This window comes from Pangasianodon hypophthalmus, chromosome 2 (genome assembly GCF_027358585.1).
Source record: "Pangasianodon hypophthalmus isolate fPanHyp1 chromosome 2, fPanHyp1.pri, whole genome shotgun sequence".
Taxonomy (NCBI): domain Eukaryota; kingdom Metazoa; phylum Chordata; class Actinopteri; order Siluriformes; family Pangasiidae; genus Pangasianodon; species Pangasianodon hypophthalmus.
In genome coordinates this window covers 15,545,846-15,563,814 of record NC_069711.1, presented here as the reverse complement: position 1 = coordinate 15,563,814, position 17,969 = coordinate 15,545,846, and the positions used below count along the sequence as shown (strand labels likewise).

At 38.7% G+C, this 17,969-nt stretch overlaps 1 protein-coding gene across 2 annotated transcripts in view; it reads left to right on the top strand.

Moving 5' to 3' along the window:
* The window catches only part of srgap3 (SLIT-ROBO Rho GTPase activating protein 3), a 113,271-nt gene that overhangs the window by 88,292 nt on the left and 7,010 nt on the right, over window positions 1-17,969 (top strand). Inside the window, exons 12-21 of one of the 2 annotated variants that reach the window (XM_026919148.3) lie at window positions 1,595-1,625; window positions 4,487-4,547; window positions 5,762-5,839; window positions 6,859-6,993; window positions 7,179-7,284; window positions 9,144-9,371; window positions 10,917-10,990; window positions 13,700-13,880; window positions 16,095-16,244; window positions 16,630-16,945. In XM_026919148.3, the coding sequence (XP_026774949.1) occupies window positions 1,595-1,625; window positions 4,487-4,547; window positions 5,762-5,839; window positions 6,859-6,993; window positions 7,179-7,284; window positions 9,144-9,371; window positions 10,917-10,990; window positions 13,700-13,880; window positions 16,095-16,244; window positions 16,630-16,945 (1,360 nt within the window). Of the gene's footprint in view, window positions 1-1,078; window positions 1,182-1,594; window positions 1,626-4,486; window positions 4,548-5,761; window positions 5,840-6,858; window positions 6,994-7,178; window positions 7,285-9,143; window positions 9,372-10,916; window positions 10,991-13,699; window positions 13,881-16,094; window positions 16,245-16,629; window positions 16,946-17,969 lie in introns of both variants that reach the window. The other variant, XM_026919138.3, reaches the window with a different exon arrangement.

Below are 17,969 nucleotides of genomic sequence, written 5' to 3'. Positions count from 1 at the left end.
GAACTTCTGTTTATATGTTTACAGCTATGAATCTTTCAAATGGATTTAATAGCAGCATTACGTTGGTAATTCCTTTCATGTGCTGCTACTGTGCTTCTTCTAATCCATTATCCTATAGTGACAACTTACACAGGGCCTTGTGTGGCGCTCGCTCCTCATACACAGATTAAAAATGTGTGTAGTTGGTAATATGGAGAAGTTTTCTGTTAGGAGATGTTTAGCATTTTTGGAAGGAGTCTCCAGTGTCAGAGCTTTAGCAGTCACAGGTAAAGCTGTAACTTTAAGTTTGCCGACACATGAAAGTCTTCAGGATAGACGACTTAGCATTTAAATTCAATAAGAAATGAGAGATGCTTGTGAGAGAACGACTGTTTATAGCATGAATTAGCTTCTTTCTAGGATGTTCTACAACATTAAATGTGACTGTAAATTGCTAAAAAGTATAATGTATTAGTTATTAATAACCAAAAACATTGTCAGTGTAAACATTTCGGGATGTGCGAAATAAATGTGGTCTGAAACCACGTATTGTAGTTAATATGAGAAGTTTTCCTCAGGGAGAAAAAAAGTCGGTGTATAGAAGGAATGGCCCGTGTATAATTTTGATGGCCAACATTGAAGAATAACTCCAGAACGAAATGTAAACACCCGCATGTGTAGTTTTCCTGGCATTTACAGCTAAGTGCAGCTCAGTGTGATATTGTATTAGGTTGTGTGGGCTGTCACAACTCTAGAAAGCAATTAAGCATTCATAGCACAGCGTGTGTTACTGTAGGAGGCTGCTGTAAAAGCCACTTAACTTGGGGAACACAAACCTTCTTTACAGTTGGTATGAAGCTAATTAGGGGTCATTAATGAGATCATAATTATTTTTCATTAAGGTGAAACAGGGCAACACTGTTATTTATTTAAACATGTCATTAGCTACTAAAACATTTTCTTTTGAGTTCATCAGATTTGTAGATTTGCGGTAGACGTTTGGACTTTAGGCATTGCACGGTGTAACGTCATTGCGTTTGGTGTTATATGTGTATGTGTGCGTGTGTCTTTGTTCCTCTTTGCCATATCCATTTCCCAGACCCCCTACCCTACCCCCGAAACCGCAGAAACTACGGAAACCCCGGCCACGCTCCGTCTATAATCATAAGCTGTTTAACGGAAATATGGAGACCTTCATTAAGGTACCATGTTGTTATAGACAGCACTCTCTACTGGAATGGAGGGCTGACTGTGGCACGCAGGCTGTTTATCCTCTGTTTCTTAGCACTTGCTAGCTCCCTTCCTCTGTGCCTTTCTGTAACTCACGCCTCCTTCTTCTCCTGGCAGTTATGATGCAGATTGTAAGGGTGGCGGTTCGCACACAAAAACCCGTAGACACAGAGAAATGACCATTTTTTTTAACAAAGAAACAGGATTAACTGTGTTTATATGATAGCTGTGCCACCCCATGCTGCATCCTGAGCCGTTCGAGCAACCGCTCTGAGAATCAGGACGACAGTGTCGTCTCCATGGCGATCCTGTCGTTCCTTCCTAATCTGTGATTGTCTTGCTTTTCTCACCCCTCTGCTCCTCTCGCCACTGCTTTCTGTCCTAGGGGAAGAAGGAATACCCGTATTCGCCACCAGGTACATTAGCACAGAGCAAAAACAAAAGTGTCATTTTGGTTTCTTATGCTACTGATGAGCAAATGGAGAATCTCACTTGTCTAATCAGAAGTGAGTTCAGTGGTCCGTGTACTTTTTGTTCATTCTATTTTGCGTCAGCAACAGAAATGTAAAAATAAAACACGAATGGTTATTCGATCATTGTTTCAAAATCCAGGCAGGAAAAACAAAAAGCGAGTCATGTCGCTGTTGCCTATAAGGTTGTAAATCATTAGTCATAAGTCAAGGCCAGCCAACGTGCCGGTGACTCTTAGCCAGTGACTCTGCGATTCCAATATGGAAATTAAAGTGGCTAAAGCTATAAATGAGGTAAGCATAGGGATCTGGCAGGCCTAGCTACCTCTGTACTGGTGATGAGTAGAGACCAAACATTCTCATGATTGTTGGAAAGATTAGGATTACTTATTAGCAGATGACAAATACACAACAAATGCTTGCTGAGAACAGACTGATGCACTGGGTAAGGTTTAACTCTCTCTCACTCTCTCTCGCTCTCTCTCTCTCTCTCTCACACACACACACACAAACACACACTTAGTCTTTATGGTGTACAGCCTATTACAGTAATCAAGATCAGTAATGCTAACCTTACCCACAACAACTGTTAGTAGGATTTTTTTTTAATAATCATGAGGATGTTTGGTCTCTTCGCACCCTGAAAAGAGCTAAATACATTATTTCCATTAATACCGTCGTCAGTACAGAGGTAGCTAGGTCTGCCAGGTCTGGGTGCTTACCTCATTTATAGCTGGTAAATGGCAATTTCAGCAATATTCAGCCGAAATCTCCCAATAGTTCCTGAGGAAATGCCTTTTGTTTCGTCGCAATGATGCAAAATAATCTTTTTTATAATGTATATAATATTTTATTATAGAAAATTCATAATATTCATAATAACTCATAATATTTTTTGTGGAGGAAAATCCTTTTCCTTCCATGTCTATAATCATTTCAAAATACAGTTTCGAAGGCATACCTAAAGCTACCTAAACCTAAAGTCATAGGTGTATTGGTTGGCTTAGACTTATAATTTATGCCACTATCAGCATCAACCCGTTTTCAGAAAATCTGACCTTTTTCTGTTTTAGTTCATTTATAACGTCATTTTTTAATTTACAAAGAAACCAAAGAAACACAAGTCTTCTAAATTATTTTATCTGCTATTTCTGACAACAAAAATTTAAAAAAATAACATTACTTTTTTTCTCCCCCCTGGATTTTGAAACAATAATTAAATAAGAATTCATGTTTTATTCTTATTTAATGTTACAGACACAAAAACAGAATAAAAAACAATTACATGGACCTTTCATTTATAATTGTTTTTAACATACACGTTAATTGGAAATGAACATTTGCTGAGAACAGATGTGCCTAATGTGCTGTTCTTTTCTATAATTACTCTGCATGCTTTAAACCCCAAAATTTCACTTGATTCATATCATAGCTTCATATTCTGTACTTTAATATTTGAATGTATTTAAATAAAATGCCAACGAACTAACAGAACACAAAGCCTCAGTGTATACATACATGCATACATACATATATACATGCATACATACATACACATATGTACATATACATATTTACATACATACATGCATACATACATACATTCATACATACATACATGCATAAATACATACAATGGATATAAAATGTCTATAGACCCCTGATAATTGCAGGTTTATGTAAAAAAAAAAAAAAAAAAAAAAGAAACAAAGCTAAATTGTGTCAGATCTTTTTCCACATGTGATATATCAAGTGAAAATCAAATAGAAATGTTTTAGGAAAAAGAAAACACTTGCAATAGCCTGGTTGCACAAGTTTGTACACCCTTTTATAATGGGGCATGTGACTGACACCAAATAAAGATCAGCTGTTTCTGTAGGAATGTTTTTCTACAAAACATGCGTGGGATCTCCTTGTGAAGAGGTGTCAATCAGGAGAGGGGTACAAAAGAATTTCCAAAGCATTAGATGTACCATGGAACACCATGAAGGCCATCAACAAGCCCAAATAAATTTTGCGAAAACTTACATGGTCACTCCAAGCCATGTGGCAAAATATGTTATGGTCTGATGAGACCAAGGTAGAACTTTTTGGTCATAATTCTAAAATATATGTTTGGAGCAAAACAAAGCAGCTCCTCACCCAAAGAACATCACACCCACGATGAAGCATGGTGGTGGCAGCATCGCGCTATGGAGCTGCTTCTCTTCAGCTGGGACTGGACCAGTCTGTTTTAGCACAAAAGCTACAGGTCTTTCCTTCAATTTCGCCTTCAAAAAAATCCAAGTCAATGAAGAAATGGCTTCAGAAGAAAAAGATCAATGTTTTGGTATGGTCCTATCAGAGCCTACAACGAAATAAGGAAGTATCAAAATGTACTACGTTGGTAGACACTTATCCAGAAAGACTGTGTGCTTTGTTAAAGCAAAATCTGTTTTCTTTCTTTTTCCTAAAACGTTTCTGTTTGGTTTCCACATGAATTTTGTTGGTTGCTATATCACATTAAAGATTTGATGATTTATCTTGGTTTCATTTATTAGATCACAAAAATCTGCAATTTTAACAGGGATGTGTAGAATTTTTATATCTACTGTGTTTCTTCTGTTGAGCAACTAACTATCTTATCTTATCTTATCTTATCTTATCTTATCTTATCTTATCTTATCTTATCTTATCTTATCTTATCTTATCTTACTTCCATACAAATGAAGACATAACCACTATTACACATAGTTTATAAGCCTTATAATAATGTGTGCATTGGGTTTTTTTTGTGTTTTTTTTTTTTTTTAAATCTCTGTTCTCAGGATTCAGGTCAGCCCATTCCTCTTGTGGTGGAAAGCTGCATTCGATACATCAATCTGTACGGTAAGCAGTTCAGATTTGGGTTTGGTTTGCACTGCTTAGAAGTTCTTATTGGCTATAAGTGAGCGCTCCTTTTATTATAAACACAGCTCCTTCTTATCATTCATGCAGAGTGCTATGCACACTAAACGGCAGGGTGGAGGATATGTAGATTTAGCACAGATGCTAATTTGAATACTCATCTGTGCAGATGCATCTGCTGAAAGTTTTGTGATTGTTGGAAGATTGTTGGAAGGGTGAGGTAAAGTCAGTGGAATATGGCTTTTCCACTACTGGTATTTGCAGTGAAAGTGGATTCAGTGATATTGATTGATACAGATACAGGAAGCCATTTTTTGTTTATATGAAACACTGTGTAGTTATTGATTTTTGTTTCTGGAGTATAAAATTTCTTAGAAAGGGTTTTGTCCACAAACAATAAAAACACCACCCATGCATCAGTGTAATATTGTGATTTATGTTATGGTATTTAGAGAATTTTGAGATGGAGCCAGCAGTGTTTCAGAGCACTCAGGTCCAGAGGTATGCTTGTACTGGAATTTTCAATAGCGCCTCCAAGATTCATTGCCACTGCTAAATTCTGATGGCACTAAAGCTGGATTTTTATTTGTTAGTAATCTGTGTCCTTTGGGTAATAAAAAGGAAGGCAGTATTAAGTAAATTAGATGGCATATTATGGTCTGAACACTGGGCCGCAGTAAAGCTGGACAGCTGTGCGATTTATTGCATGTCTGTTTGGCAACTCCCAGTTGCAAAATAACCGAGCTTTATATCTGCATGTGTGTAATGGTTACTCCTCCCAGGACAACATGTCCATACATTTTCACACATAACAACATGAGCAGACCACCACAGTCTCCCTGTTTCATTCCAAACTCCTCTCTCTTGTGACGTAGGCGTATGAGTCAGATAATCATTCTCATTTCATTTCTTATATCAGATTACATCTTCCGTTCACGCTGCGCTGTTGGTTTACCTGACACATCATGTCTGCACTGGCCTAGTGGCATTCCATATCTAATGAAATCTCAGAAACTGATCAGAGTAGATTTCATAGAAACCACAAGTCCCTCAAAAGCAAGTGGGCATCTGCCTCATGGAGCAGAAAAACTCTTTACAGCCATATTGCATTTCCCTGCTTTGTGTTGTGCATTTTCAGATGGGAAGTGGCATGCTGTGAGTCTTTCTGGTGTCATATTTTTTGCGTTCTATTTCAGGTCTGCAGCAGCAAGGCATATTCCGAGTTCCTGGATCTCAGGTGGAAGTCAACGATATTAAAAATTCATTTGAGAGAGGTGAGTGTGCTGGGGAGGAAGCGTAATTGTTTCCAAATTGCTTTTCTTTCTTAAACTGATTAGCCTGTGTCGGAAAAGATTACGTTTTCTTATCAAAGATGTAGGGGGGGTTACGATATGGCATATTGCACTGTTTGATACAAGGCTCTCGAATCGATACTTCTGCGATTCATTCAACAGAATATGAACACGTCCGTAGTAAAGTAGGCTATTTGTCATAAAATACTGCTTATATTACATGAGGTATAATGAAGCTTAATCAAGCACACACTCCCTCTGAAAAGGTAGCTTCCTCTTTATCTCGAATCAGGAGAGGCTACAGGGGTTAAAAAACAAGCTTCTCCTAAGCACACTGTTTTTCACAAGCTAATATACTGCATCCTTGCATATTAGTTTGGGAAAAGCAGCAAATTCTATGCTCGGCAGCAAGCAAGAGCTGGAAGATTTGCCCAAATCTTTAAGGTGTGGGGTAAGGGAGCACTTCCTGATAAGTTCCTGGTAAATTATGACACGGACAGCCAATGAATGGCAGAGCAAAACATTACAGTATCCTGAATCTGCCAAATAAGAGCACAAAGTCTGCTGAGTGGCACAACAGAAACACACTGATCCTATCATTGGCAGACGTTCAGATCCATTGCCCGCATAAGACATATATACAGGCAGTGCTTGTGTTCGCTGCATTGAATATGTATTGTATCATTTCGAATTTGAATTGTGTGTATCGTTACACCCCTACAAAGAAGACATTTATAAGCCGTCTTAGATTTCTTTAAAATATTCCCGTTATTATCCAACTCAATAGATTTTCAGTTATGGCTCTGTTGTCTTCATTAACCACATACAGTATTTTAGACACACAGCCCTTGTTGTGTATTATGCATTTATTTATTCAGAGCACTCTTCCCGTTCATGTTTGCGCGACAGAAATGTATAAACAACAGGAAATTGCTGTTAAGCAACTTCTGCACTAGTATAGCCTCATGAATTATGAACACGCTGAGTGTTTCCTCTTTTAGGTGAAGACCCACTTATCGATGATCAGAGTGATCATGACATAAACTCAGTGGCAGGGGTTCTGAAGTTGTACTTCAGAGGCTTGGAGAACCCACTCTTCCCTAAGGAACGCTTCCTGGACTTCATCTCCACCATTAGTGAGTTCTCCTGTGTGCTACATGCCTGCTTGTCTTCAGTGTTCAGTGTCACTCTAATTTAACTGCATGATGAAAAGAATTGGACTGCACCAAATAAATCCTTATGTCTTAGAGTAACTTGACAAAAGTGATTCTGTAAGGCAGATGTGATGTCTGAAAAAGATGTACTTGTGTGTTTGTTTCAGAGCTCGATTCATCCGCTGAAAGAGTCCATCACCTTCAGCAGATCATAGTCACTCTTCCACGTACCATCATGATCGTCATGAGATACCTGTTTGCATTCCTCAATCAGTGAGTCTGAGGGTTTCAGTTTCTTGACATAGCTGTATCATTTCAGTACGAGATTGAGTGTATGATTAGTTTTGCACATGTCTCTGTGTTTATATTGTATGTACAGGGCTCGGCTGCATAGTAAATCAGCAGGTGTATGAATAACTGCAGTCAAACACACAGGCATTCATTATATTCTGAGTTATTGAGCAGCCTCTACTGTTTATGTCCTATTCATTGCCATGTCTGGTTGTCTGCAGTACTTTAGAAGTTATTTATGCCAGCGAAAAGCCATTGCTCCCTGCTGTACTATACCTGTCTTGTTTTATTATGCTATTATTAATGCTTCTTCTGCACCCTTTCCCCTACAGAACAAAAAAAAATTCAGTTTCACATCCTGAAGTTTTATCTGGGCAGCTTCTTTATTTATGTGCTTTTTCACTGTGCTGTACCTACTGCATTTTCAGCTCTCACACACTTAAGTCTTCATTTTCAGTAGTGTTTAGTTAGAGTAGTGTCTGGATGCAGTATAATGTCACTGCGGAATTGAGTTGAGTGAATCCAATTGGTGGTATACACATTGAATGCCAGAAACAGGAAAGATTGATGTCAATACGTCTTGCCTCATCAGGCCATTTGTGGTTCTTTGAATCATGACTTGCTCCTAGCCATGTGAGCTTGTGATTTCTGCACAGTGGTGCAGTAAATCCAGACAAAATTATAATGTTGAAAATGGGGCTAAGTGTGTGCTATTAACTTGCCTGTCAGAGGAAATCTAGTAGCACTGCTGATGTAGTAGCACAGTCAAATCATAAACATTTGTGCAGGTCGGAAGGAATACTGGATAAAATACTGAAGACAGGGCCAGAGGTTAAAGGGCAACTGTAGTGTTTTTCAACCTAGTGTCTATCCATTGCATTTGTAGCACATGTACATGAATTTCAGCATGTTTATCCAAAAGAATGATAAAACACGCTTACTCAAAACTCACTTAAAATGGAAGTCTAAGGACAGTTGTTGAATTGTGTCAGTAAATGTTTCAATTCACGAGAATTGTACCCTAACAGTATGAGATGCCTTAAAATGAGAATGACATGAGAGAATGACATTACCAAAACTGTTCTTACGTAGTGTTCTTATGTAGGTACCTATGAAATCCCTCTGGTTTTGTGGTGTCCATGTGACAGAAACTTAAACACTTCCATGTTTACTTTGAGCGGTGTTGACGATGTTGGTAAAATATTCCATATGAAACACTAGTCACATCTTATACAGAACTAGAGCTTGATTACAAATGCTTTCAATAATGACTCCAGGAAAGCATTCTACAAAAATTTTGTTTCACTTTAAACACTTATTGACGGACTCGACAACTGCCCTTAGACTTGCCTTACAAGTGAGTACATAGGTTTTCTGATATTTTCTCAGTACAGAAAAGTATGTTGACATTTTTTCCATGGTAATTCCTTTAAATCCCTTTAAATGCCTTCACTTAATTTCTTTGCATTCCTTTAAATAAAAAGATATGACAGTATAATGCTAAAATAAGCCAAATGTCACATCATGGGACTGTTGTATTTAGCACTGGCTGACTCTTTTGAGAAGTATACAATTGTACATAAAAGTATAGAATTATAGTATAGTATAGTATAGTATAGAATTTCTATGGCCATCAATTGCCAGGTATCAAATTTGTATTGGTCATGTCTGCCTAAAATGCTGTGTAATTTCCCAACATTCAGTTAAACTGATGCTTCAAACCTTATACCAGGATTATACCTTGCTACTACTAGAGCTTTCAAAATTCCCTATATGACCAGAAACTTATTTATAGACCTATTTCTCTGCGTGTATCCGTTCTTTCACTCCATCACCACCAGTCTGTCGCAGTACAGCGATGAGAACATGATGGATCCCTACAACCTGGCCATCTGCTTCGGCCCCACTCTGATGCCCATCCCGGACGGACAGGACCCTGTAGCCTGTCAGGCCCACGTGAATGAAGTCATCAAGACCATCATCATCCACAGTGAGGTCATCTTCCCAAGCCACCGGGAACTTGAGGGCCCCGTATATGAGAAGTGCATGACAGGAGGAGAGGAGTACTGGTAAGAACTGGACTAAGTGATTCAGCATGGTTATTGAGTGTGTCTTAGTTTAATGTGTCATGATAAATTTGTATCAAGATATTGTCAAAATTTTGGACAGTAATGACTGTATCAGGGATGGACAAATCAGTAGCCCAGGCACCTGCAACAAACAGATTATGTGTCTTAGATATTGTTTTTTTTTTTTTTTTTTGTAGTTAGGTTTTCATTTGGTATGTATGTTTAAACATAATGTGATGCACCTTGATACCCTATCTATAGTAAACTACAACTGAGCAAAATCAAAAAGCTGTCATATAACACCCCCGTTAGCACAACATGAAGTCTTCTTGTAGTTAAACTTATCAAGTGGAAAAAAAAGCTGCTAGCCAGACACATTGCATGTGAATTTTAAATAATGTATTTTACATCCAAGGAGAGAGAACACCACACCTCATAGCCAAAACTTTGTTGAGGATGCAAATAGGATGTGACATCAGAAATATTGTTAGAAGAGTGTATTGACTATGACTACACAGAGTCACCCCCTCCACCAGAGTTCATATATATTTCATATATATCACATAGTGTGTATTAATGCATTTAACAAGCTAACTAGACTTTAACTAGTAACTAACAAGTTACCGGAGACTTAAGGTATCAAAAAATAGATTTTTTTAACTGTCATGTTAACAAAAATTGACAGTCAATAATTAATAGGTTCTTTGCCACAAACTAGTCCACAAACAGGACAGAAATACTGGGTTTTTGTTTTTAATGTGCTTTTCAGTGTGGTAGCTGAACATGAGGCTAAATTGTGCTTGATGGATGTGCATTAGCACAAGGGGGCTCACAGTCAGAATGGTGAAATCTATATTATTTGGATTGTTGTGGTGGCAATGGGTGTGTGTTTACTGCGTTGTGTGCATGAAAAAATGTCTAGCCACTTTTTTGTCCACAGAGATCACACATCCCTAATGAAGCAAAGACATCAGTTGCTTTTGTAGCTTTGCTCAAGTGCAGTATAAAAGTTATTTGAACATTACTATCTGTATCATTCGTGATACACACCCAGCGGTAGTAAATTGACTGAATTTTATGCTCCAAATGAAACAGGGATTTTATTAGGTTGTGTTGTGAAAATACTCAAGAAACCCTAATGGCAGTAGAGGTGAAACTCAAGCTCTTTTCATAATGCTAGTGAGTAAGTGCTCAGTGAACGCTGATGTCGGTCAGACAGCAGGGCAAATTTAATTCATTTCTTAAATCTGATCTTTAGACTGACGTCTGCATTACAAGTGAAAGTAGCCAAATCTCTCTGAAGTCTCTAGTCACATTTGCTTATGTATCCACATTGTTTGTCATAGTAGTGACGCAAGCATGCACCAAACAGTATGGAACAGGTGAAAGGTATATGATTAAAGGTATAATCTGGAAACGCCCTTCCATGTGTAGATATTTTGAAAATGGAAATCAATTTTTATTTAATAGTGGAAATTTATTTATAATGACAACTCTGTTTGTGTGTGTGTGTGTGTGTGTGTGTGTGTGTGTGTATGTGTATAGCGATAGCCCGCACAGTGAACCAGGCACCATTGATGAGGCGGACAACGGAACTGAGCCACACACCAGTGATGACGGTACAAAAGACGCTTTTTATTTATTTATCTTCCCGTTTGTTCATTCATCCTTCCATCCAATCAGACAAGCTCTAAAAACATCAGTCCCACAGCACCGTATCACACCCACACTTCCATATCCCTTTCATCCATTTATTTTTTAATATAAGTAATATTTTTCTAAATGAATATTATCTATATGAATCAAAATTCATATATCATCCAATTTTAAGTAAAAAAAAGAGAACATTTTAAAGAATGTGGATATGCATATAAATTGTAATTTGTACATGAAAGGGATATATACTGTAGATGCAGTCCATCTTGTGCATTGCTGTTGTTTTTGTGTTGCTGTTATTGTGCATGTGGTGGTTTGACTGACTCGCCTCTCAGCCATTAAGATTGCTCTTCCATCAGCAGAGAGCAAGCGAGGCGTCTCATTGGCTGACAGGCAGTGAGTCGATATGGAGCCAGACCTTAAATAGCTCTTGACTACTGAGTTTTGGAAAGAGCCTTAGATGAACCAGGCTTGATCTCTCTCATGCTCTCAACCTCCCTCTATCTCTGGGTCTGCTTCACACACTCCTCCTTACAAATGCTAATCTTTTGGCAAGATTCTTGCTCAATGATTTTTCCAGCATTTTAATCAATGAACAGTGAGGAGAGAAGGACATTCCTTTGCCAGTTTTTTTCGTTGCAGATTCTCTTTCCCCTCCCCTAATCTGCTTCTTATTTCTCTGCCTCATATCTCTCTCTCCTCCTATTTTCTCTCTCCCTTCGCTATCTTTGGTTAGAAAACAATTCTTGTTAGGGATGCATCAATGCAAATTTTACAGCCAGAGTATGAGCATGATTTGGTACTTATCGATACCAATACTAATAATGAATTTAATAATTTCTTAATCAGTCTTAGTACTTATAATTTCTTATTATTTAATCAATCTTAGTATCAATAATTACTTAATACTAATCACTCAGGGATGTCACAAATCATTGTATTTAGCTCTGTATATGTTTGCTTGGTTTACATACTGTAGTGGCCATGTAAAGTTCACATGTTCATGCACATAGGCTTCTAGGCTTATTCTTTATATCATTAGTGAGTTGATTTTTAAATGAAGTCTAAGAAAAGTACACGTCATTGTTTTTTGTTTTTACTGTACTGGAAAACTTTGTTGTCAAGGACAGATAGTGGCTAATCATCAAGTACAACATAACACAACTTGATATTTTCACAGAGCACAGTTTGCATTCTGCTTTGCTCTGATTGATTATTAATCATGAAATACATCCTGAGTGCTGTCATTCTGTGTAGCCTGTTCATTAGCACAACAACATATACTAGGATTTACGTCATATAGTATCCCCTGGTATCGGATGTCAGACGTTTTTACGAGCACGAGTAAATGAGAAAGGTAACAGACACCAGTATCAGTATTGATGTATCCCTGATTGTGGGGTATCTTCCGCTTCGAGTTGTATTTCCTCTCAGTATCTTCACTTGTGTAAAACACATGTTCATGCCCAAAACAGCTCTTGGTACACATTCTAATGTGTATCACTTTGTGAATTTAATCCGCTACCCCAGAGACAGCAAAGGGAGCAAAGCTCTCTCCACAGCCCAGCCTCCTAATTCACATCTCATTCAGTGATTCAGTGGCTCTGGCTTTGCCAGCAGGGATGCTGCCTTTCTTTCTCTCTCTCTCTCTCTCTCTCTCTCTTTCTCTCTCTCTCTCTCTCCTCTCTCTGCCAAAATGTGCTGAGAAACTACACTTTGAACTCAGTATGCAGTATAATATGAATTTTAAAACATGCCACTCTGCTGTGGTCAGCACATCAATATAAAAACCCCTCTCTGCCTTTTTACCTTTGTTAATAGCCCAGATTTCCAGCACACTTGATAGACAGAGATTACTGTCAGAGTATTACCTTCTGCTCAAATGCACAGGAGATAAAGCAGCAGAGCTCGCCACACCTCTATCCCTCCATGTTCTGTCTGTAGGTAATTTCACCCCTGGCTGAAGCCCTTAATGGAACTGATTGGCTTTGCTGGTTGAAGGGGATATTCCCTACTGGGAAACTATTTATTTTATGCATGTGTTTAACCGCTCCTGACCCAGCTCTCCATCTGTGTCTGACAGAGACACAGAGCTGAAGAGGTTGAAGGGCAGCCTGCTGTCTGTTTAGAATAATGACATGCAGACAGAGTGAGGTGGCAATTTGCTAGGGTTTGGATGAAGCCTGTTCTCCACTTTGCATTTTGAGCATCTTGGTGAGATTGAAAGAGATGATGGTCATTTTTAAGCAGGAAATGAAATCGCATCCCCAGGTGTATGGCGCTCATAATATAGGGGCTTTTTTTGGTATTGTAATCTTTCAGTAGGATCTCTCTGAGGTTTGTGTGTGTGTGTGTGTGTGTGTGTGTGTGTGTGTGTTTGTGTGTGTGTGTGTGTGTGTGTGTGTGTGTGTGTATTGCTGAGTTTTCTTTGTTTTTTTTGAGTCTCAAAAAAAAACTCCTGTTAGATATTGTCTGTTACTTTTCGGTTTACGTCTAATATTTGCTTTATCATCTGCTTTTCTTTTTAACTTTATTCTTTTATTTATTTTATCTATCTATCTCACTCTCTCTCTCTCTCTCTCTCTCTCTCTCTATATATATATATATATATATATATATATATATATATATATATATATATATATATATAATTTTGTTCTCTCTTTCTTCAGAGGTGGAGCAGATAGAAGCAATCGCTAAATTTGACTACGTAGGGCGCACACCGCGAGAGCTCTCCTTTAAGAAGGGAGCATCCTTGCTGCTCTACCATAGAGCATCAGAGGACTGGTGGGAAGGCAGACACAACGGAGTGGACGGTCTCATCCCTCATCAGTACATCGTAGTGCAGGATCTGTGAGTACACACATCCCCACACACCACTGCACTTATCTCTGTACATCAAAACAGTCAGGGCAGATTTATAGAGTTCAGAATAGTGCTGAATAGATATTGTGCACCATGGAAATAAACCTAGAAACTAAATCTTAAGCTTGCTTCATCAAGTGCTTTTTAGGAAAACGTTATACGTCTGGACTTTTTATGCGTTACCAGAACATTAGAAGGTACTTGGCTATTTGTAGGCTGTCTGTCAAACAATGGTGCAGGGAAGTAAATTCCCTTTTGAGTCTGGTTCCTCTCAGGATTTCTTCCTCATGTAGTCTCAGGGAGTTTTTCCTCGCAACTGTCACCTCTAGCTCATTAGGGATCAAGATGCAGAGGTGCCAACATCAGCGTTTTATTTGGAAATGTTTGACCCCATGATACAGCGATACAGGAGCCACTGGAAAACTATTCCTTTCTGCTTTTTCAGTAAAAAAAAAAATAAAAAATCAGTTAGCAATGGTCAGACTGTGAGTAAAATTCACCCAGTAGAAAAGCCAGGTCACAGAAGGGGAAAGGACACGGACTATGAAAGACATCATTTAGGTGAAAAATGGCTTGTGAATTTACAAGCCTCTGTCTTGTGAGCCAGTAGAAAACAAGTGGGTGGGACTGTGGTCTCTTTGCTAGAAACAGAGCTGCTGATTATTAAGTACCGGTTTCACCCATGTTCTGGATTTAACTGTCCCATTTTCCCACAAGGGTTTTTGGTGTTAAAATCCTCGGTTTTCTCTCTGCCTGCCAGGATTTTCTTGTTAGCAATGTTGGCACCTCTATTAGAGCTGTGTCCATGTTTCTATAAAGTTGCTATACAAATAAAAGTGAATTGAATTTAAGTAGCTAGTATTGAAAGCTGAATGCACAGTTTTGTCCTTTAAAATAAAACACATTTACATTTATGGCATTTGGCAGATGCCCTTATCCAGAGCGGAATGGCTTCACACTTTGAGTGAGAGGAGAATGATGTAGTTTTGGCTGTGATCTCATGAGTAATACAATAGAGAATCACAGTGTAATGGAAAACATTTACAAATATGGAAATCATTGTCACAGATAAATAATTGTATAACTTATCTGGTTTTAATAATAATATAGATAAGGTTTTAATAATAATACAGATAATGACTTATCTGGTTTTATATGATAAGAAGACTACTACATGATTCTCAGGTTTAGAAATTTTACTCAGACTTTGTTTAAAATGGAACGACTGTATCACTTGTGTCTGACTTTTTCCACATTACAGTTTAAACTTAAATGGGAAAACTACTAAAAATGTACTTAGCTAGGCTACCATGTAGTGTTTATCTCTATGACATATTTCATACAAACTGTTTGATTTTAAGAAGAACAGCTGTTTGATGGCACTCTGGGAAATGTAATTAAAATAATAACTTCACTACTTGAAATGATACTAAAACTGCTAGGAAGACAAATTTGAGAAGAGGTTCTCACTACAATAGATGAGAAAGCACCATTACAGATCTATTCAGAAAGTCATGTCATAATTACATCATTTTTTTCTATAATGCTTCATTCCTCAGAGTAAAGCACTAATAAAAGAATCTGTCTAATCATCTGCCTTTTGTACTATGGGTTAAAAGTTCTATGTCTTAGGACGGCAGCCAGTCATGCCTGCAGTTTCTCTAATAACATTTTTGAATCCCTTTCCATTTCTGCTGGCACTGAGCAGCAATTGAACGCTAGCCGTGTGAAACCACAGTGTGTGCTGATCAGTGTGTTCTCTTGGTCTAGTTATCTGCTTGGTATGGTGTTGAATGGAGCCAATCAAGCCTGAATTCTGAACCAGGAAAAGAAAAATGATAGGCCCTTAGTAAGTGGAAGCTTGTGGTTGAGAGACATATTGGATATAGTGTCCAAGAGGATATAAAGTGTTGATGTTTTGGTAAGTCTTAAAAAATGAGGTGCTTGTTATGGCCTTGTTCAGTGCTGCTCGTGTCACTTCAGATAGTGCCTCTCTTCAAAGGCACTTTTTCCCCAGAAGGCAATGACCGTAAAAAGAGCGTGAATGTCTGAACTCTGAAATTGTTTGTATGTACAATATATACATTTAAAAAACTGGTTTTACTGAACATAAACATACTGAACTGGCACCATGAAACTTTGAACAGACTTCCTCTCAGTATGTGCTCTTAGCATTGCTCTGCCTCTGCCCTCCTGTCTCAGGGACGACGCCTTTTCTGATAATCTAAGCCAGAAGGCAGACAGTGAGGCAAGCAGTGGGCCACTGCTAGACGACAAGGCCTCGTCCAAAAATGACCTCCATTCACCTTGTGAGACAGCACCAGAGTATAACTTCAGTGCAGTGATGGGCAGGTGAGACACAATAACACACAGCCTTGCTGATTTACTCCTGCAGTGTTGCTCCTATAGCTGATACTGTTGATACTGAAAGCAGGATATTAACATAGTAGATAAAGATGTTATTATTTTGCAGAAATACAAAAGTGTAGTGTCCTTTTTTTTAGTGAAGTATGAATGTTGTTGTACACGTACTGATGGGTGACAAATTAAAGGTTTTGACAGCAACCCATGCACAGGATTGAACTAGGAACCCTGCAGCTGTAAGAGTATTAATACCCATTGTGTCACCCTGCCAACCTTCAGAACACTTGAGAGACATGTGCTGCATTAGAAGCAGTGGAATAAATTTAAAGGTTTGTCAAGGTGTAATTAACCGTGCATGTGTTGTTGTTTTAAGGGTACGTTTGCGATCGGATGGTGCGGCTATCCCACGGCGTCGCAGTGCTACAGAGAGCCACAGTCCTCCACGTGGTTCTGACACACCTCCTCGTGCAGCTGCATGTCCCAGCAGCCCCCACAAAGCCATGCTGAGCAGCAGGAGCCGCGTGGAGAGTCCTGATAAGAGACGCCTGGGCACATTTGGCAGCGCTGGCACTATAAACTACCCTGAGAGAAAGGTTTATGGAGAAGGCCATCCTCTGAGACCGAGCACTGGCACACGCCACAGCAGCCTGGGAGACCATAAGAGCCTGGAAGCTGAGGCCTTAGCTGAGGTCAGGAAGATTCTGCTGGACATGTAGATTGAAATATACATCTCCTCTATGGATAATTTAGTTTTGGTATATTTCCAGTGCTAAAAGCTTAAATATGAAAAAGCTAGATTTTTTAACGTGTTAATAAATGCTAGGTCATGCTTATTTGACCTGTTGTTGATGAAAGCTTTTTCCTCTGGCCCGTAATTAGCTTATATATGCATCATTTAGCATTAAGAGAGTCTATGAGGCCTCTGTACATGTGACCATGAAGCGACGCGACTGACCAGGAATAGTCTGCTACAGAGCCATCCATTTGGTTCAGCATCAGTTTAATAATGAGCACTGAGGCACAGGGCACAGCTAATGAGCTTTCACCAATTCAGTGTGTGTTTGCGCTTTAGCTAATGGGAAACAAATGGGCTATACATGGGCAGAGTTTATGTTAAACCCAAAAGGGATGCCATTTTTATGTATTTAATTTTCTCAAGAATGCATGGTTTGTCATGTGGATGAGATGAGAGATGATAAATTCTGTCCATGATTATTAATTATTCTACCAGTGATGGTTATGTGCTGTGATGTTTCCTTTTTGTAGTTCATATAGCTTAATGTTTGCCTTGTCAGTACCTGAGTGAGTGCCTGTGTGTGCCTATCTCAATTATCTTGACTGTCTGTGTACGTGTGCTTGTGTGGTTTAACACCTCTTATCATTACAGCTTTCATACAGCTTGTGGAGTCATAAGCCAGGCCCATTGGTTTGAATGAGGGAAGCTGAGCAGTGAGTTTTATAGCATATGAGGCCAGGCTGAAGCGCTGTATACATGTCATAGATAAAGTACAGCAGTGACATATGGGACCTTGAGATAAAATTATGGCTAAGCCTAGCGCTCAGCGAAGCCAATCTCAAACCCCTACTATAAATCTGTTCTGCAACTACAGATAGTATTCCAGAAAGTGATGAACTTCTTGCTAGAAAGAAGCTTAAAGCCCCTGACAACACTGTCTCAAATGTTTATCCTTTGAATAATAATCCTTTGAATAC